Genomic DNA, 21,374 nt, shown 5'->3' with positions numbered 1-21,374 from the left:
TAACTTTAAATATCAATTTCACCACTTTGGCAGTAAAATGTTTTTATACAAGAATCCATTTCATGTATGGGAGGCCTTAGAGATGAGGAAAAACTATTTTGTGTTTGGTCCTAAGCCCGGTAGGGGTATCTCAAAAACGCACTTTTTGACTGTTCTTCACAGGACTACATGTGCTGCTCCCGTGCTTGCGGTTAGGGTTAGCTTAGGTTGTCGGTCTAATGACAGTCAGACAAAAAGTCGGTCTAAACTAAAGCCTGTTATTACATTCAAATCAAAACAATAACATTCTATAGAAACATCAAAATAATTAGCAATGCATCACTTTAATGGCATACTCTAGCAAAATAATATATAATACAGTCAACATAAATTGTCTGTTAATATGTTTTAAGGGTTTCAAATGGGGAAAAGAGCAGGAGCAGTATAATAATTCCTGTCTATTCCCTGTCTATTGACCTCCCTACGTGTAATTTAATTTCATCCTCCCATTGAGCTCATTTATAGTGGAAACTTTATTTTTTTACCCCATGTTGTGAATGCAATGGTGTCTTAGCAAGTGATCTAAGTTATTTAAACAGCAAGGTCTATATCAGCAAGGTCTGTATTCTTGACAACAAGCTGGCAGGTAGTATGGCAACATGCAATATGATCCAAAAAGTGAATCAAAGAACAGCTCTAATTCAGCCATTTGACTACGCTTGCACCTCTTGGTTTTCCAATATCTCAATGTCACAAAAAAAAAGCTCCAAACCTCCCAAAACAAACTAATTTGACTACTTCTCGGCCTGGGGCCCATGATCCCCCCCCTCCAGGAAGAAACCCTAAATAAAAAGTTATTACACCATTGCACATAAAAACGACACCAGGGTGTCTAATGAAGTAGGCTACTGTCACCCCATAGACACATGAAAAGCTGGAAAAATACAATAATTGTGGCACTCCATCTTTAAGTCATGTCATAATGTCTGTATTGTATATCAGGGCTTCAGATTACTTGAAACCTTGAAACTCTTTTCTGGCTGGTTGTAGAGTTGGTGTTTTGCTGTAGAGTTGGTGATTTGCTGATCTGCCCATTCCTCCGCTTTTGGCAGTAGGACAGGTGATCAGATAGAGCTGCTGAGGTGATCTGTCCATTTCTCAGCTTTTGGCAGTAGAGGTCATTGTGACTCCTCCTGATGTGTCTATGCAGGGATACCTGAGATGTGAAGGAGTTTGAACACTCGGAACAGAAGAACTGACATCCACTGGTCTTCCAATTATCACTGTCTCCAGTGACTTCAGTGTCGGATTCAAGTTCAACTTCAACTTCAGTGCAGTGTGAAGAGATATCTTCATGATGTTCACTTTTCACTGCTAGTAATGTCAATGTTGACCCACCGGGCTCCTCTGGTCTTTGAAGTAGATCCTCCTGTTCCTCTTTCAGCTCCTCCGGTTCCTCTTTAATGTGTGGAGGCTCTGGTTCCTCCTGGAGCAGACTGGGGCTCCTCTCCTGTTCAGGAGAAACCTCGTCTTTACACACAACCATGTGCAGGATGTCTAGGAGCAGAAACACAAGATGATGGTCAACACTGGATTCCTAAAATGTAAATCTGTTCCATGTACAAAATGAGCTACCAATATAAGATTGACTAAACCATTACAAACTACAGGTTATTACTGTTCTGAAAGATTTTAGCAAAATAAAAATACAATTGAAGAAATATATTTAGTAACTTTAGCCACAAAATGAATAATGGTGTTTTATGTTTTATTTCAATCATGAAATTCTGAAGCAATTAAAACAAACATGGTACTTCACACCTGGGCTCTGATGGTAGTAAATTAGTCATGCCACTCGATCAGTGCATGACATTATGAAACACAAGCACTTGTGGACCATTAGCTACGTTAAACTAATCAGTCCCCGAGATAGTCTGTCTTTTTTATATTAATTGATTGTTTCATAACTCTGTTCTGCTAGCATCTGTATTGCTCTGGTTACTGTGCGACGGAAATAAACACTAAAACCGGAAGTGGAAAGTTTTTATCAGTGCAGTTTTGAAGGATTTTTATTTTATTTTCGAACCGACTTTTATTCAGCTCTAAAATAAGAGTATGAATCGGCCCTAATCCCCACTCACTCACTGAATGATTGAGGCCCTGGCTCTCTCTCTTCTCCTGTCTACATTTCCTTCTCTATCCCTATTTCTATTTGGTCTTTGGTCAAGATTATGTAGGCTACAATGTTTTTTTTTATTTGTTCTCACTTTCTGAGACACTCCAATGCCTGGCTTTCTGAAATTACATCATAGGCCAGCAAAGTGTATGGACTTTAAATGTTTGTCAAAAAAGAGCCTGTATATAAATGTACATCCCAGCCAAAGTCTATGGACTGTTAAATGGACAAATGTTTATAAAAACTCCTTTTGGAATAATAATAGGCAAGAATATAGTACAATCCTGTGTTGGTGATTGAAAGTTGTCGTGTGTACCTTGAATTGGCTTGATATGTGCAGTATGCAGATGTGACACTGATTTTGTGCTTGACTTGTAATAGGTCTACAAATATTAATCAAAAAACAAATTTAACATTAGCTTCAATAATTTGGTCAATATTCAATTATTTGTAAATGGTACCACTTTGGCTTCTCAAACACTTTTCCATGCATATTTAGTCTCATGTTTGAAAACAAATCTAACCTATCGTGTCATATTTATTTACTATTTCTGAGCAGCCTGTATAACAAAGACTATAGGCCAATGGTGAATTTAGGCGATGATGGTTGGAGATATACATTCAATCTGTAGGTTATTAAACAGTCGTGTTGGAAATAAATGTGCCTGTGGTGAATGAGATCTCACCTTAATCTAGGTCCATGTCCCATTTTTTTTCATGGCTGCACGGTTTTATACTTCATTTGAATGACAACACAACATAGGCTACGGCTAAGGTCCAGTTCCACAACGCAACAATGTGAGTGTCCGTCTGCCCAAGAATCGGATTGGATTGGGTATGTTTTGACATTGTGACATGAAAAAGTGGCATTTGGAGGACAGCTACTGTACGCATTCTGTCACCGTTAGAACATCTGCTCGTTTCTACGGCGACGGATGACACGATTTCAGGTTGATCTGATTTCATCCAAATCGGTTACACCGGAGAACACAAATGTTTGTGGGGGGTTGTGCACATGCGCACTAGGCACTAGCGCTGTTGGAGCATGCACGGTGCACGCACTGAAGTGCACGATTACTTTTTTCCTTAACTGATATTAAATGAGTAAAATACTTGTGGTAGTGCCTCCCATTTGAAGATTACATTAAAATCAAACATCAAAACAGTACCATTCTATGAAACAAAACTGTAATGCATGACTGTAATGGCATCATCTATCAAAAACATAATAATAAAGTAAACATTAATGGCATTTTAAGGGTTCAAAATGAGAAGGAAAAAAAGTGCAGGAGAATGGAGGCTCTATTGACAGGATTGATTGATTGACTGAATAGATCATTAGGGATGTAGAGTTGTAGACGTTTATCCGACATACCAAAGGTCTGACATGCTGAAATCACCCGTCACTGCCGACAGGCGTTGGTCCGACATGCGTTGTGCCGTGCTTGCGGTTAGGGTTAGGTTAGGGTGTGGGTCTAATGACAGTCGGACCAATAGTATGTCGGAACTAAAGCCTGTACTCATTTATTAGACATAAATGTAAAACTAGCTGGCTGTCATATACATTTGGCTGTCAAATACATTTTAGTTACTCTTGCATTTTTGTTTTTTCAAATAAATATTTTCATGAAATTAAAAAAAAACATTTGAATCATGCGAGAATCATCATCTCAATTCTTGTGGAGGTGATTGAGATTCACATTCCAGCAATAATTGTGCAGCACACATAGGAGCAGTATAATCTATAAAATTTTCCTCATCTATCGACCTCCCTATGAACATACAATTTCATCCTCCTAGAGAGCTCATTGATCGTGGAAACTTTGGTCAAACCGTTTACATTGGACATTTGTCTTGTAAAAACTGTGGAGACGAAGGGGTTTCTTCAGATTACTTGAATCATTGAAACTCGTTACAATGTTTACATTTGAAATGTTTTTTCTCCAGTCTGGATACAAATACTGCCAGCCAGCAAACTAGTGCTGTGGGAACAAACACACGGGCACCGTCATGAGGAGTGGATTAACGTGGATGTACTCAAGAACGACGCCGGAGCGCAAAGCTCCAACGAGCTGGCCAGTATTGAGAATCAGGAGGACTGGAAGCAACGATGGAGGGCTCGTCTGAGAACGACCTAGAGAGGACGACCTAGTGTGGATACACTGGTGTGTATTTAGGTGATGTGAAAGCCCAAAACTCTTGTTACAATGTTTACATTGGAAAGGTCTTTCTCCAGGGTGGACATGTTCAGTGTGTCTGTTCAGGTCACCTGATAGTCTGAAACTCTCGTCACAAAGTTTACAGTGAAAAGGTTTTTCTCCAGTGTGGACACGTTGGTGTGTCTTCAGGTTACCAGACTCTGTGAAACTCTTGCAACAATGTTTACATTGGAAAGGTTTTTCTCCAGTGTGGACACGAAGGTGTGTGTTCAGGGCAGATGATTGACTGTAACTCTTGTTACACTGTTTACATTGGAAAGGTTTTTCTCCAGTGTGGACACGTTGGTGTGTCTTCAGGTCACTCGACTGCCTGAAACCCTTGTTACACTGTTTACATTGGAAAGGTTTTTCTCCAGTGTGGACACGAAGGTGTATCTTCAGGACACCCGACTGCTTGAAACTCTTTTTACAATGTTTACATTGGAAAGGTTTTTCAGGCTTTTCTCCAGTGTGGACACGTTGGTGTGACTTCAGGCCACCCGACTGCCTGAAAGGTTTTTCTCCAGTGTGGACACGTTGGTGTGACTTCAGGCCACCCGACTGCCTGAAACTCTTTTTACAATGTTTACATTGGAAAGGTTTTTCTCCAGTGTGGACACGTTGGTGTGTCTTCAGGTTACCAGACTCACTGAAACTCTTGCAACAATGTTTACATTGGAAAGGTTTTTCTCCAGTGTGGACACTCTGGTGTGTCTTCAGGTGAGATGACCGACTGAAACTCTTGTCACAATGTTTACACTGGAAAGGTTTTTCTCCAGTGTGGACATACTGGTGTATTTTTAACTCAGCTGAACGAGTGAAACTCTTGTCACAATGTTTACACTGGAAAGGTTTTTCTCCAGTGTGGACACTCTGGTGTGTCTTCAGGTGAGATGACCGACTGAAACTCTTGTCACAATGTTTACACTGGAAAGGTTTTTCTCCAGTGTGGACATACTGGTGTATTTTTAACTCAGCTGAACGAGTGAAACTCTTGTCACAATGTTTACACTGGAAAGGTTTTTCTCCAGTGTGGACACGTTGGTGTGACTTCAGGCCACCCGACTGCCTGAAACTCTTTTAACACCGTTTACATTGGAAAGGTTTTTCTCCAGTGTGGACACGAAGGTGTATCTTCAGGACACCCGACTGCGTGAAACTCTTTTTACAATGTTTACATTGGAAAGGTTTTTCTCCAGTGTGCACACAAAGGTGTTTATTCAGGACACATGTCCAACTGAAACCCTTGTTACAATGCTTACATTTGAAAGGTTTTTCTCCAGTGTGGACACGAAGGTGTGACTTCAAATTACCTGATTTATTGAAACTCTTGTCACAATGTTTACATTTGAAAGGTTTTTCTCCAGTGTGGACAAGAAGGTGTGTCTTCAAATTATATAATTGTTTGAAACTCCTGTCACACAGTTTACAGCGGAAAGGTCTTTCTCCAGTGTGGACACGTTGGTGTGACTTCAGGCCACCCGACTGCCTGAAACTCTTTTTACAATGTTTACATTGGAAAGGTTTTTCTCCTGTGTGGACACGCTGGTGTGTTTTCAGGGAAGATGCTGCTGTAAAACTCTTGTTACAATGTTTACATTGGAAAGGTTTTGCTCCAGTGTGGACACGAAGGTGTATCTTCAGGACACCTGACTGCGTGAAACTCTTTTTACAATGTTTACATTGGAAAGGTTTTTCTCCTGTGTGGACACGCTGGTGTGTTTTCAGGGAAGATGATGCTGTAAAACTCTTGTTACAATGTTTACATTGGAAAGGTTTTTCTCCAGTGTGGACACGCTGGTGCTTCTTCAGGGAACCTGAGTCACTGAAACTCTTGTCACGCCGTTCGTCATCATAGTCTTCACTGGTCTCCCAATCCTCACCATCTTCAGGGACTTCAGTGTCAGATTCAACTTCAACTTCAGAGCAGTGTGAAGATATGTCTTCATAATTTTCTTCTTCATTCTTCACTGCTAGTAATGTTAACGTTGACCCAACAGGTTCCTCTGGTTTTTGAAGTAGCTCTTCCTGTTCCTCATTAAGTTCCACCTGTTCCTCTTTAAGCTCCTCCTGTTCATCTTTAATGTGTGGAGGTTCTGGTTCGTCCTTGATCAGACTAAGGTGCTTTTTACACGAGGATGGTGTTCATAAAAAACGGCAAAATAAAGTATCGTTTGCTGCTGTCATTTAGACGAGAACCGTGTTCACAGGAGGTGAAAACGCAACGAAGTGAAACCACCTCCCAGAGTGGAAATCTTTTAGAACGCCGTTTCCTATGGTCTCCATATAAACAGGCAAAACGGTGGATACGCAAAAATTGTGACATCATGGCTTACGTCAGCTCTGGTCGGCTCACCCGTGTCCTACGTTTTTACATGGTGTCATAGGCATGCGTCAGTTGCTAGGGGAAACGAACAACAACCATGCTAGTGATGAGGACGCGACGTTTGTTTACTTTCTGTGTAGAAGAAGAACGGAAGTAGTTCTACGCATGCGTGACTTATGTCTATGGTTTATATATGCGCTGCGTCACACGGACCCCACAAGGACACGCGCCACCTAGCGACCTGGCATGTATATGCATGCACTTTGTAGCGTTTTCATTCAAGTGTGCGTTCTCATGTAAATGGTCCAAAAAAATGAGAACGCAACGGGACTTTGACGTGTTATATGGAGATGGTCGCCGTCTAAAAGAGGCCTGAGACTCCTCTCCTGTTCAGGAGAAACCTCCTCTTTACACACAACCATGTGCAGGATGTCTAGGAGAAGAAACATACCATGGTCAACACTGGATTCCTAAAATGTAAATCCATTCAATCTTCCATGTTCCACAAAATGAGCTATTACTTACTAAGATAAGATTGACTAAACCATTATCAACTACAGGTTATTACTGCTCTGAAAGTTTTAGCAAGATCTTTGCAATATACTAAACAATAATTTAAATAGTCCGGTAAAGAACCACGCGAAAACGCGTGATGTAATTAATTTCCATGTGATGCGAACGACGCAAATTGGCGTGGTTCTCGTTTTGTATTAATATGTTTAGATTAATTCGGTCCAGAGCCCTGTTTAAATTCCTGACCTTACATTCGAACTACATTACCCAGAAATCCCGTGTGACGTGACACACGTGTATGTTTTCCTATAGAAACTGCCCCCACCCCCCCAGTGAACAGATGTAGGCAGCCGGGGGAGAGACTGAGAGTCTGCTCAGCCAGTTTTGCGGTCCCTGCCGCAGTAAAATAAAAATAAAAAAGTTGAAAGCAGTAATATTTATTTGAGCGAGTTTTAGTGAGTAGCTAGTAGTAGTAATGATAAATCCGTGTCCAGTGGCCTTCTCCAGTCCCAACCCCACCAGCCCAGTGGCTGGGACCGGTGGCTTGGCTTAGAACTGGAGCGGGTGCCGGGGACCACCTTGAGCCGGATCTCCCAGCCACTAGCCTGTCCCCAGCCGGCTGCTGTTAGCCTATTTCCATCTCCCCGGCCAGACTCAAACCCTGCAACATCCACACACGTGGATTACACGTGGGACACGTTTTTTTCTTTGTCTCCCCACTGTCCGGAGGAGTTGCCCCGTACCGCGAAGAAGACGAACGCCGATGGCCTCGCTAAAGGTAATTTTATTGTTTTAGAAAATGCCCTATAGTACTAGTGATCGACGTGGCTAGTGGCTAACGGGTCCAACAAAGAAACATCTGATGATCAAATGAATGTATTGTACCGTGGCTTTATAGGCCAAATCATAACATGATCACTACAAATAGATGCTTGTATAATTAGCATCACGATGCATCACGATACAATAATATGGTGACGCGAGAATGACACACCAATATGTGATCGTGACTAATGTAGCTGCCCAGGCTATAGCCAGCTGGCAGCTAAATTAGCTAATTATACAAGCATCTATTTTATTTTTTTATTTTTTGTGATAAAGTTTTTTATTAGATTTTTTGTTAAAAGAAAGAAAGGGGGTTTCCCCCACCCCACCCTCCCACAGGTTGAACAGCAAAACAGATACAGGGTTACAATACATCAAAAAATAAATAATCATAATAATAATAATAATAGTAAATAAGGCGAGACAGATATTTTACAATTGGAAAAATCTAATTAAAAAGGAGAAAATAACAGTTATCAGAGACGTTGGCATGATTTAAGTTTTTCTAATGCCGTGGATAAGACATCAAGTGTGTTCTTGTGCCCCATTGGATCGAGCTATAGAGAGTTCCAGAGAGATCATGTCCATTAATGAGAGGATCCATTGTGAGGTCTCAAGTTTATGGGGAGGTTTCCATCTTAGGACAAGCATCTATTTGTAGCGATCATGTTATGATTTGGCCTATAAAGCCACGGTACAATACATTAATTTGATCGATAGCAGACAGGTAAAAAATAACCCACAATAAAGAATGGCCAGTTGGCTAGTGGCTACGATTACTATGCGATTGGCAAAATTTGTATGCATTACGTTACACCAAAATAATGTAATAGTAGCGTGCACTGACTACAGCTAAATGTTTCTTTATTTTTATATATTTAGAACCAGATGAGGAGGAGGATGACTGGCGTAAAGATGATGAAGAGTCAAGACTGCGATGTTGCTCCGACACTGAACCGGATTCATTCATTCATTTCAGGGGGGCAGTGGCCAGTGGAGTGTTTTTTTATTTATTTAGCCTACACACACACACACACACACATACACTGTCAAGAACAACTGGACTGCAGTGGTTTCGGGACACTGGGGAGGAGTAACTGTTTTGTATGTATTATTTATTTTCTGTAATATTTATTATAATTGTATTATGTTAGTAGTCATAAAAACATAAGAGACGCTTTTCCAATGAAAGTTATACCCGTCATGGCTATTTTGTTCACTATTGTATATGACTAAGCGAGTTTCAACTGTGATTTACTCTGTAACAGATGGTAAGAACAAAATTTTCTTTTATAATACATTATACATTCAAGTCTATATTTTGATACATATCATGGGTCATATCAAAACAATGTCCTTGGATGTGTTTTTATCAAAACTGCTTCATAACAGGTTTTTGAGATACATACATGAATAGACAAGGTACTGGTCAGACTATGTAAACATGGTATATAGATCAAAATGTGCGTTAGAATGTCTAATTGTATCCAAAAAAAAAGATTGAGTTTCTATCATGTTCCAATTCAGAGATATTCACAGTTTTAGATTGGTCATGACTGACCATGCTATTTATAGATTGCAAAATATCTACAGTGTGAGAAACTTAAACTTTAAATTGAACTAGACAACCCACCCTTTAAAATTAGATATGGCATGAGTATGTACGCCCAGCAGAAAAAAAGTTATTTGGAAAATAAAACCGGCATAGCTTTTTCCTAGAAACAATACACAGTGTAAATGCAGGCTCTTTTAAATTAACCTGACTTTGCCAGCTGGGGGCGGTATTGGGTGTTCCCCAACACCACATCCATCTGGGCTCTCGCAGGGAGTTGAGCTAACGCCGAACCGCTCTGTACCGAACCAATCAGCGTGAGCTAAGGGCGGGATATGTGCGAAACCGGATGTGAAGCTATACAGACACGTCAATATGATTGGTTGTGTTTGCACGCCCACACGGTGATAGACAGACGGTCCCATCCAATCATCTACCATGTATCTTGAAAAAAAGGAACAGCCCCGTCATCGAATTTGCTTCCGTGATCCCAGATCTCAACTAGAACTGCACTCTGCCGAGTGCATACTTGCTTGTTGCACACTGCTACAAGCATTGAAGAATTGAAATCCGAAATCCGAATGGCTCGAATTGCTCGAATCCACGTGGGTTTTTAAAACGAATATCCGAATCCAATTTTTGGACAATTACGGCAGCCCTAATACAGAGTATGTAGTTGTAATTTGATCTGTGTAATCTGGTCCCAGCAGACCAGGCACAGATTTACAAATTACAAATCACATTACAACTACATACAGAGTATGTAGTTGTAATTTGATTAGCAGTATACTGTGGTTACTTGGTTCCAAAAAGTGACAGCCGTTTTTTTTCAACCGTTTTTATGTGTATGCCAATCTGTGCCTGGTTTGCTGGGACCAGATACCACATTACGTCATCGTTGAGAGCTGGGACCAGAGTACATGGTGTGTATATGTATGACTAGCTCTCAGTGATGACGTAAGAGAAATGGTCATCTGTGTAATCTGGTCCCAGCAGACCAGGTACAGATTTACAAATTACAAATCACATTACAACTACATACAGAGTATGTAGTTGTAATGTTATACGTTACAACTACGTAAATTAGAGAAACGGCTGGATGTCACTTACACCTGCCTTCTAATGTCTATCTATATTGGAAGAGCCACCTCTCTAATATATGGCAACCTTCCCCATGTTTCTTCACTAGACCAATCCAGAAGAACACAGTTTGCTGGCCACTGCTACAGAGCTGATAATGAGGTTATATATTCCCTTCTCTGGAATCCTGCATCAAAGCAGACTAGAGGTAGAAAACTATCGTTCCCTGATGTCATCGCTAGGGACACATGCATCAGTAAGCAGGAACTGGGGAAGGACCGGGAAGTCTGGCGTGACATTGTGAAATCCATGATCTCGACCACGGTCGAAACATGATGATAGTACGTCTAACAAAAAGATATGCACCTGTGAGCTTGTAGATTGGCTATTTCAGGCAACTGTTTGCCCACAATTTAGGGATGCTGGGGTCAAATGGTTAAGCCTCAAATCAAGAAGCTGAGAAAAAAGCCATGTGAGAACTGTGTGTTCTCACACAGTTCAGACTCGGAGCAATTGCTAGACACATCATAAAAACCTGTGTTAGACCTATGTAGTAACTACATCTATACTGTAAAGACTCACAGAGCCATTTCTAGACGGAGACACACCATAATCCTGTTTTAGGCCTACTACAGTACGTCCATATTGTAAAGACTCACAGAGCCATTTCTGGACAGACACAGCACACCATAAAAACCTGTTTTAGAGTATTACATCCATAACTATATCCATCTATAACTGCACCATGTCTCTGTACGTATGTCTGAAATCTACGAAATTCCAGAACCGTTCACCTCCCCGACTTCAATTTGACACACCCGTTCCACACCCCCACAGGGAGTGCAGTGCCTGGTGTCCAGTCGACCAGACCCATGGTTGTCTAGAACCGCCACAAAAGGTCTCTGCTCGGGCTCCGTATATGGAGCTGGCCTGCTCCGACATCACATCTCAATGAATAAGAATATTGTGTAAAAGTTAATTCCCCCCCCCTCCCCCAATATAATTCACATATATTCTCAATTAATTGTGCATAAAGTAAAGTATTTAAAACATTTTCTTTTTTATCTTGATGATTATGGCGTACAGCTCATGAAAATCTAAAATTTCTATCTCAATAAATTTTTATATTTTACGAGACCACTAAAAAAAGAGAACCATCTGAAAGTATATTAATGTATGAAGTCAATACTTGGTCTGGGCTACTTTTGAACAAGTTCAGTCAGACAACTCAAGGAGGATGTAATATATATATTTATTGAATATAAGAAATCAATGCAATATATTTATTATGGTTTGGCGATGTATTGGATCTGCTTTTTAGGTACTCAGGATCAAGCGCATCAGTCCCGACCATAGGGACTCTGAATCCCCCCGTACCTAAAACAGTAGATCCAAAATGACAGGTGGTAGCTGGGGTGGAGGTGGGTGCGCACTTGTATACCGCAGCGTAGAGTATACAATAGAAAGCAGCAAGCAGAATTGAGCGCAGCCAGCAAGACGGCAAAGGATGTATGACAGCAGCACGCTGATACACCAGCAGTGGGCAAGCAAGAAGGCAGAGGAATGCAAACCTCTGGTTCAAGTAGCCGGTATGAGAGATGGGGTGAGCTGTGATTGGCTAAGTGCATCATGCGGATGATGCTGCGGTAGGGCTGACCCAAAAAAATCGATTAATCGACGTTCAATCGATACGCACGGGAATCGATTTTTAAATTTTGAATCGAATAGCCGCTTTTGGTCCGCAAAACGGCCCCATTTGGTCCGCGAGCCATGCTCGCGCCTCGCAGCACCGCAACGCCTCCTCCCCTCTCCCCCTCACTCGTCACGGTAACAACAAGGAAGTCAACACAGCAGCCTACCTGCATGCAGTCATGCCGCCACAAAATAAATCAAAAGTGTGGTTGCATTTTAAAATATGCAAGGAGAACAAAGAACAAGTGGTGTGTCAACTATGTGAAAAGAAATTGGCATATCACAACTCCACTTCGAGTTTGAAGAATCACTTAGTACATGTAAGTATTATTATTATAATAAACGAAACGTGCTTCGGAGGCGAAACATATTACCCCATGGCTAATGTAAGGTTAGACACGTGGCTAATTGTTATCATTATGTTTTAGGTGCATGAGATAAATCTGGATGGTTCATCTGCCGGTTCCAGCACGACTCAAACCACATTGGAGTCAACAGTGAGGACATGTACAGAACGCAGGAAGGGTGCCTTAACCGCTGGAATTGTCTCAATGATTGCCATGGACATGAGACCAATAAACATTATTGAAGGAAAAGGGTTTAAACGTTTAATGAAAATTGCAGAGCCAGGCTATACTGTGCCTAAGAGAGAGTATGTCTCAAGTGAACTTACTGCAAAACACAAAGTGATAAAGAATCACATTCGTAGTGAAATTGATGGGTGCGCTGCAGTTAGTTTCACAACGGATATATGGTCCAGTATAAAAATGGAAGGATACATGACGGTGACAGCTCACACGATAAACAGCGACTGGGAAATGAAAAATTACGTGCTAGAGACCAAGATAATGGAGGAGTCTCACACAGGCGTAAACATTGCAGCCAGACTTGGAGAAGTAGCCGACGCATATGGTATACCTGCAGAGAAGAGGGTCGCTGTCGTTAGCGATAATGCATCTAATATGGTTGTGTGCCTCACTACACTGCAAGGAGAAGAGAGTTGGGCGAATGTCAAGGGGGTCCGTTGCGCGGGGCACACACTGCAGCTTTGCATTAATGCAGCACTAAAACACCACGACCCAGTAACCCGTACCGTGGGATTTGGAAGGCGACTAGTGTCCGCCTTTAAAAAAGTTGTACCAAAACTGCGGCCTTAACAGAGAAACAGCGCACTCAGAATGTCGTGGAACATTCCCTCATTCAAGATGTCGCAACACGCTGGAACTCCACATATTCTATGCTAGAGCGTCTCTGTGAACAAAGGTGGCCAATATCCGCTGTCCTGTCTGATCCAAATATCACCAGAAGAGCGGACCGGAGTCTCGACCTGACCACGGAGCAGTGGGCGATCGCAGAGGATACCGCTGCCGTCCTGGGGCCCTTTCTCACTCTGACTGAACTGCTGTCTAAAGAAGAAAATGTGTCCATATCAGGAGTAGTGCCAATGCTGTCAAAGATTAAAAGCGAATTTCTCACAGTGGGAGCTGACGACAGTCCCGCCAAAAAAGCTCTGAAACTTAAACTGACGGAGGAAATTAATAGGAGGTGGGAATTCTCAGACCCGACTGATGCTGCTGTTCTGGGCGCAGCCATCGACCCCCGCTTCAAGAGGTTAAAGTGGCTATCTGATGAGGAAAAGGAAGCCGTGCGCACGGAGATAACTACGTTGGCTGAGGGCCTGAGAGTGAGACCAGCGGTCAGGGTCCGGGAGGAAGCCGTGAGTGACGCCGACAGCCAGGGCAGTGGCAGTGACACGGCTTCACCGGCTAAGAAGCCTAGAACAACGGACCGAGAGAGAACACGTCAACTGACTCAACTCCTCTTAATGGAAGACGATGATGATGATGGATCCGAGGGAGATCAGGACGAGGGGCCGACTGCGCAGAGAGAACTGAATGACTTTGTTAGAGATAAATCCAAAGCGAGTTCCGGACCACTGTCGTGGTGGAAAGACAATGCGCCACGTTATCCTAAATTGGCAGCAGTAGCTAAGCGGATTCTCTCCATCCCTGCCACTTCAACACCGTCAGAGCGCATCTTCTCCAAAGCGGGATTTATTGTCAACAAAAATAGAAGTTGCCTGTTGCCAAAGAATGTAGACACATTGGTTTTTTTGGCACACAACGAAATTCGGATGCAAACCGACAGCAGTGAGTAGAGTGAGTCGTCATTGTGTCAATCAAGGCCTATTGCTAAAGGCAAGCTCAGTAGCCTATATTAAGCCTATACTTTTTTTTAGTTTTTAATTATACTTTGTCTTTTTATTTGTGTTTGCCATTTGTTTTATTTAGTTATAGGCCTACGGTATTTAGCCTCAAATGAAGGCACAGTGAGCACACAGGCCTGCACTTATTTTATGTAAAAAAAGAAGAAGAATTAATTGCACTTTGTTTTCGTTTACTTTATACTTATGTTAAGAGAAGTAATGCCTCTGTTCATATTGCACATTTTCTTTATGATAACTATATTGCACTGATCTGATACTAGTATATTGTGTTTTGTTTAATTCCTCCTTTGCTCCTCCGCGAGCCATGCTTGCGCCTCGCAATTGCGGCTGTGAGTTTGATACAAATAATAATAATAATGCTGCACTTTGTTTTAGTTTATATATACTTATGTTAATATAAGTAATGTCTCTGTTCATATTGTCTGTATAGTGATAACTATTGCACTGATACTAGCCTACTATATTGTTTATTGTTTAATTCCTCCTTTGCTCCGCGAGCCTGCATGTCTCGCAATTGCTGCTGTGAGTTTGTCGTTTGATTGATTGATTGAAATGTATTAACAGTTTGCAGAATTACAGTACATTACATTTCAAGCACAAACTGAAATACAAAGACTGTTAACTGTGAGTGGACGACCCAATTAAGCATTACACTTGTTTACAAGAGGGTCCACCATGTGTTCAATTAATCAAAAGTGAAAAAGTCATAAGGCCTCGATTAAATGTCGCTTTATTTCAGGTAATGTTACGGCAAGAGGAGAAGAAATAAATGTCCACTTCGTTTACACTTGACAGCGTGTACTGTTTTGAATGGTAGCTAAAGAGAAGCTAAATCCCTACATTTTCTGGATTATATATATTTTTTATTTGAGAGGTAATGCCTGCAGTGTCAGGCAGTTGACTTGTTACGGTCGGATGTTTTATTAAGCCTAATTATTTGTGCGTCACTGCTTTCATGAAGGCTGCAACTGTTGTTGGTTATTGTTTAAAATAAATGAGACCAATACAAGCATGCCTTTCTCTCCGCTATATCGTTGTTTAAGCCAAAGAGTCACTGCTCGCATCGCGCGCCCCGCGCCTCGTGCACCCCCCCCCCCGTTGACGTTTCGAAGCGTCGACGTTCGAAACGCGGGAATCGATTTTGAATCGATCATCAAATACGGAATCGAAGGTCAGCCCTATGCTGCGGTGGCCCAATTAACGGCCGGCGCGCTGACTGAGGTTCCCTGACTGAACTTGCTCTGCGCATGTCTACGACAGGCACAAATGCTCATTTATTTCATCAATGTGGCATGGCATGGAGGTGATCAGCCTTTGTCACTGTTCAGGTGTTACGGAAGCCCAGGTTGCTTTGATAACAGCCGTAAATGCATTTGTATTGTAGAGTCTCATACCTTCCTCTTGACAATACAACCTAGATTGTCTGTGGGGTTCAGGTCAGGCCAGTTCGCTGTTAAGCACAGTAATACCATGGTCAGTACACCAGTTGCTAGTAGTTTTGTCACTGTGGGCTGATCAAAATCGCTGTCACCGTTGGCGAGATTCATGGTGGAGCGACTTGAAGCCTACAAACGCAGGCTTCAAGCCGGCAGGCAGGCTGGCAGCCGTGGTTGCCGTGGTGTGAGTGGTGACAGACTCACTGACTCATAGCGACTTCCACTATTTCAACAAATAAGCATATACAACCCACTTCACATGAACGATATTGATGCAACCAGGAGATTTGGTGGCGGGTACGACGTTCTGTGACTTTTCTTGTCGGATCCTCCGAGTTCTCCCCCGGTGGAATTGGTTTGTGTTAGGGCTGTGGGGTGCTGCTGCTGCTTTCACACCACACAGACATAGCGATTCTCAAAATTTCAATAAATAATCATACAATGTTGGTAAAACTAAGATATGGGCGCATGCATGCATATATATATATATATATATATATATATATATATATATATATATATATATATATATATATATATATATAGCGCAATCGCATCACGTTTCATTATAATATTGCTGGGTTGAACATACTCGTGCTGTAATTGGCTAAAACGGCGACGTCCCGTGCAGTAAACACCCAGAGGAAGCCAAAGGGAGCATCATAATATAAAAGGCCAAAAAAAATATTTCTATATATTTTAAATATAGAACCTAAGTACTTAATAATAAAATATTTAAATCGATCCTGATGGAGACTGGCAACCAGTGAAATGCAGCCAATACAGGTGTTATGTGGTCAAATCTCCTGGTACCAATAATAATCCTAGCTGTTTACTAAAGCACATTCACATTCTGCTGTGCAACATTCTGGACTAACTGCAGGCAATGTATCAAGCTTTTGGTTGAGTACAGGGCATTGCAATAGTCTAAAAGAGAGAATGCCAAAGCATTCACAACAGTCTTTAGATTAACAGTGGAAAGAAAGGATTTTATCTTGTGGATGTTTCTAATATGCATGAAGCAGTTCCGAGTCAAATTGGACACCCATATTTCTCGCATCTGCATAGACTCCATATTTGGGCAAGCCTGACAAAGAACTCCATTTATGGGTATAAAAGGGACACATTAACTGGGTTTCAAGTTAACTGCATTTCCAAGAAGGCCAGTGACCAATGGGCACCGCTCTAGTTGTAAAGAAATCACAAGGTGAATTATATGGTCTGGTTGTCTTTCACATTGCATTTGTGCAAAATACCATGTGCTTTTGTTTATGGTAATAAGAAATTAAATATTAAATAAAAGAGAATATCTTTCTAAATTAAATTTGATACATTCCAATGATGGATTTACATATCGTCTAGTTCAATGTAAAAAAAAAATTAAGGTTCGTTAACATTTTCAGGAGATTAGGAAAACTATACATTTTTGCGCAGAATCAAATATGGTTTGAAATTACACAAGCGACCAGACTATAGATTATGAGTGTCCGACTCCTGGTAGTTTTTTGCCATTGTTATTGTGAAAACAAGACATTGTGGCAGGCCTACAGAACAGAAAATATTAAAGGAAGAGAGCATGAAACTTACTGAGGTGTGGCTGGTCTTCAGCTTCCTGTTTAATAGAAATGTATTCAGCTTCCTGTTTAATAGAAACATCTTCAGCTTCCCGTTTAATAGAAACGTCTTCAGCTTCCTGTTTAATAGAAACGTCTTCAGCTTCCTGTTTAATAGAAATGTCCCTGGCCAAGTCTGGAGAGGGCCTCTTCACCTGGGAGTGATGCATCATGGGTATTGTGGTTCTTATGAGTCTGGAGAGTTCATCTTCATCTGCAGTCTGGGCTCCACACACTGCTCTGAAATAAAGTGAATAAGGAATTGATTTAATAACTGGAGACCTAGTGGTGTTAAGGCCTATTCATAGTCTGGATTTTCGGTGGTCACACTGGAGCTGAAATAACGTTGAGCGGTGGTGAGTAAAAACAGAGAGAAGGGCTGGAGCGGTGGTTTGCTCATCACCGTGGCTCGTGACGTCATGTTGTAGTTCGGTGGTCACCTAACCACCGTAAATCCAGACTATGTATGAGCCTTTAGCCCAACTCTCCACCATGTGAATCTGGAGATTACGGGATTCATGCATTAGGGAAGAAATCACACTTAATACGGTGAAAGTAACCAATGTGTTTTTAATGTTCTGCCTCAGTTCAAGCATCAGGGAGTGTACAGTGCAACCATTTCTATGAGCGTAAATTGTAACTGTTCACAAGTAAGCGTGATTTACCAACAGCCGTTAAAAATTGTGTATCCCTAGACTCCTTCAAAACCGTTCTCAAAGAGCACGTACGGGCGGCTGCCATTCAACACTATGTAAAAAAGGTTAAAGTACACATTATTTTCTCTGTTTTTATTTTAACTGTGTGTATATGGTGATTTATTTTTCACTCGTATATACAGCTATGTGGCTCCTAGACCTAGAATGCCTGTGATCATTTAATTATACTTTGTACATTTTCATGTATCATAGGCATAGATCGCTTGCACCAGGCCCTGGTAGAAATGAAAGATGCGCGGCATAAATGTGATAAATGCTCCGTTTGTACTCACCCATTAAATAATTCCAAAGACGTGGAGTGAACGGACATCTTTCTCTCCGGGCGAGGGGGGCCGGAATGATTGATGAACTGATTTTGAGACGTCATCACCAATTGACCAGGGAAACACAAAAGTTTGGGTCACACAATTGGCAGGTGCCTTGCGATAGGTGCTGGGTAATTAATCACACCACCTGCCAATTGTGTGACCCAAACTTTTGTGTTTCCCTGGTCAATTGGTGACGACGTCTGCGGTAAACAGGACGTATTTGTAAAATCAGTTCATCGATCATTCCGGCCCCCCTCGCCCGGAGAGAAAGATGTCCGTGTGCATCTCTTGAAAAAGTGGAGATAATTGACTAAATACACGTTTTGTGCCAGAACTTTCACATGGATATAAAACTAGAGGACCATATTTCACTCCACGTCTTTGGAATTATTTAATGGGCGAGTACAAACGGAGCATTTATCACATTTATGCCCATCTTTCATTTGTACCAGGACCTGGTGCAAGTGATCTATGCCTATGATACATGAAAATTTACGAAGTATAATTAAATGATCACAGGCATTCTAGGTCTATGTGTCTCCCTGGCTGGCTAGCTGTGTCCGAGCTAGCTCTGTAACATAGCTCTAATGCGTTGCATTAGAGCTATGTTACTATCAACTTCCGCCGCTCGCATGAATGCAGACCAGCCTCTACTCTTTAGTGTAAATAAAAAGAACGTTTTTGCTACTCACCAAAAGAAAGGTGGGTTGTGTCAATAGAAAGACTACTTTCCTTAGTGGAAGCACTCTGAGACCCCCACCACACGTACAAACTGTACTTTTTGGCCAAAAAGGGATTTTGTTTCCACCGGAAAAAAAACATTTTTAGTTACTCCGCTGCGCCCTCTACTGATATTGCCCAGAGAACTGCCTCATAGAGAATATTTTTCCTCCGGTGAAAAAAAATCCGTACCGTTTATACGTGTGGTGGGGGGCTCAGAGTGCGTCCACTAAGGAAAGTAGTCTTTGTATTGACACAACCCGCCTTTGTTTTGGTGAGTAGCAAAAACGTTCTTTTTATTTTCGCCAAAGAGGAGAGGCTGGTCTGATTTCGATTTGAGATTTAAAATTGTAAGTCCCATAGCCTTGTACTGTGCAGAATCGTAGAAGCAGTAGAAGGTTATGGATCAGAGCTATGTCCGAGCATGAAAATGCACTTGGTTGGTTTTCACCACTAAATGTCACTGTTGCACAGCCCACACACACACACACATTAACTGTATGATTATTTCGGGTTTGACAGTACAGTTACAATACAGTAGAGGGACCACCTTATTAAACATATTATATAACAACAGGCGTCAACTTTATTGAGGGAAAAGCTCAATAAAAGCTCTCGTAGCCTGTAGCTTTTATTGAGAAAAAAAGGAAGGAACCTTCCTTTTCCCTGAATAAAGTTGATGCCTGTTGTTCCTGTCTGTCGACTACAAAACAATACTACAACATCACGATGTAACCATATCATCCGTTCCCGTCCGGATCATATACCGAAATGAAATGGTGCTCAGGCTACCATTCCACGGAAGCTCTTCTCTGAGCTTTAACACCATGAGGAGGGCCGGTGAGGTTCCAATTCCTCCAAACGGGGTTGTTGATTCACTACTAGCCCGAGGCTAACGTTAGCATGCATGCAGGTAGCCCTCGATGCTAGCACACGTACAAATACAATGATAGTGTTGCTTAGGGTAATATGCAACAAAGACGCTTACCTGAAAGACTAGAGCCGTTTGTCAACAGTTCGCTCCGGAGTATTTCTACTTGTGAGGAGTCACTACTAGGATACTACTACTAACTGTACTAAGTAGACAGTAGAAAAAAAACAGTTGATAGAACTTCTGAGTGACTGAGTGAGGAGAAGAGGACGGTGGAGACGTGGAGACAGTATCAGCAGTGTTGCCAGGTTCTGGAAGAGAAACAAGCAACCAGCTGGTACCTATGAAAACAAGCCCAAAATAAGTGACAATAGGCTAGGCCTAGGGGATGTTTGAAAATAGCTTGCAACACATTGTGAGCTTTTAGATCTGCTATTATAAAAAATAACAATACAAATAAACACAAATCTGGTAGGTAATTATTATTATTTTAAAGATAGTGTAGGGGGTCCATGACATGAAAATGTGAGAATCACAGGTTTAAACAACATTTAGGATTAGGATGGCCAAATAAGCGACTACACTTTAGAAACAAGCCCCAAAAACGCAACCCATAGCCATAGGGTCACAACTACCAATATTTAATTTACAAGTAACTTTACAGATAAAGAAGACCATAAGTCGCTTATAATAAGCAGACATGGCAACACTGGATAGCAGCGTAGCCTACTTGATGACGTCGCCATTTCAGCTTGCTTCACCCAATCACCGCATTGCTACTGTTCAGTGCAGATCTACAAGATATCAACACGACGCATCACGACCGGTTGATAGCTTGTAGATCTGTTTAAATTAGGCTTTATGAGCCGTTTACAACTAAACATTCTATAAAAAATTAAACACTGCTCTTTTATTTATATATATAAATGTTAAAGGTGATATAGGCAGGTTTTCAGCCAAAAATCAAAATATTTATCTATCTATATTTGTGGCCTTATTCCCTCTATCTTCCCCTATATTTTGATGCTGAGCTGCTGCCCTGTAGACATACACTCTCCCTTTGTCTCCCTCTATGTGTTTGTATCTGTTTATATCCACTGTTGTTTTTGTCTCGGGACGTCAGGAAGTGTGTTGGGAGGAGG

General features: G+C 41.5%; 1 protein-coding gene and 1 long non-coding RNA gene across 2 annotated transcripts; both read right to left on the bottom strand.

The window, feature by feature from the left end:
• Positions 1–310: 310 nt before the first annotated feature.
• On the bottom strand, positions 311–20,486 carry LOC308319186. The gene is made up of 3 exons (XR_013964437.1): positions 20,350–20,486; positions 17,592–17,857; positions 311–1,536 (listed from the first exon to the last, which is right to left on the bottom strand). It is a non-coding gene; the product is annotated as an uncharacterized lncRNA (long non-coding RNA).
• On the bottom strand, positions 5,397–9,828 carry LOC308317927 (uncharacterized protein; the record flags this gene model as incomplete). Its single annotated transcript, XM_080767273.1, has 3 exons — positions 5,397–6,469; positions 7,712–7,853; positions 9,777–9,828. The coding sequence occupies 3 exons, from the start codon at positions 9,826–9,828 to the stop codon at positions 5,434–5,436; spliced, it is 1,230 nt and encodes a 409-aa protein (XP_080623399.1). The 3' UTR covers positions 5,397–5,433.
• Positions 20,487–21,374: the final 888 nt, after the last annotated feature.

Source organism: Protomyctophum bolini, assembly GCF_963924005.1.
Source record: "Protomyctophum bolini genome assembly, chromosome: 7".
NCBI lineage: Eukaryota > Metazoa > Chordata > Actinopteri > Myctophiformes > Myctophidae > Protomyctophum > Protomyctophum bolini.
This window is presented reverse-complemented; position numbering and strand designations above follow the sequence as displayed.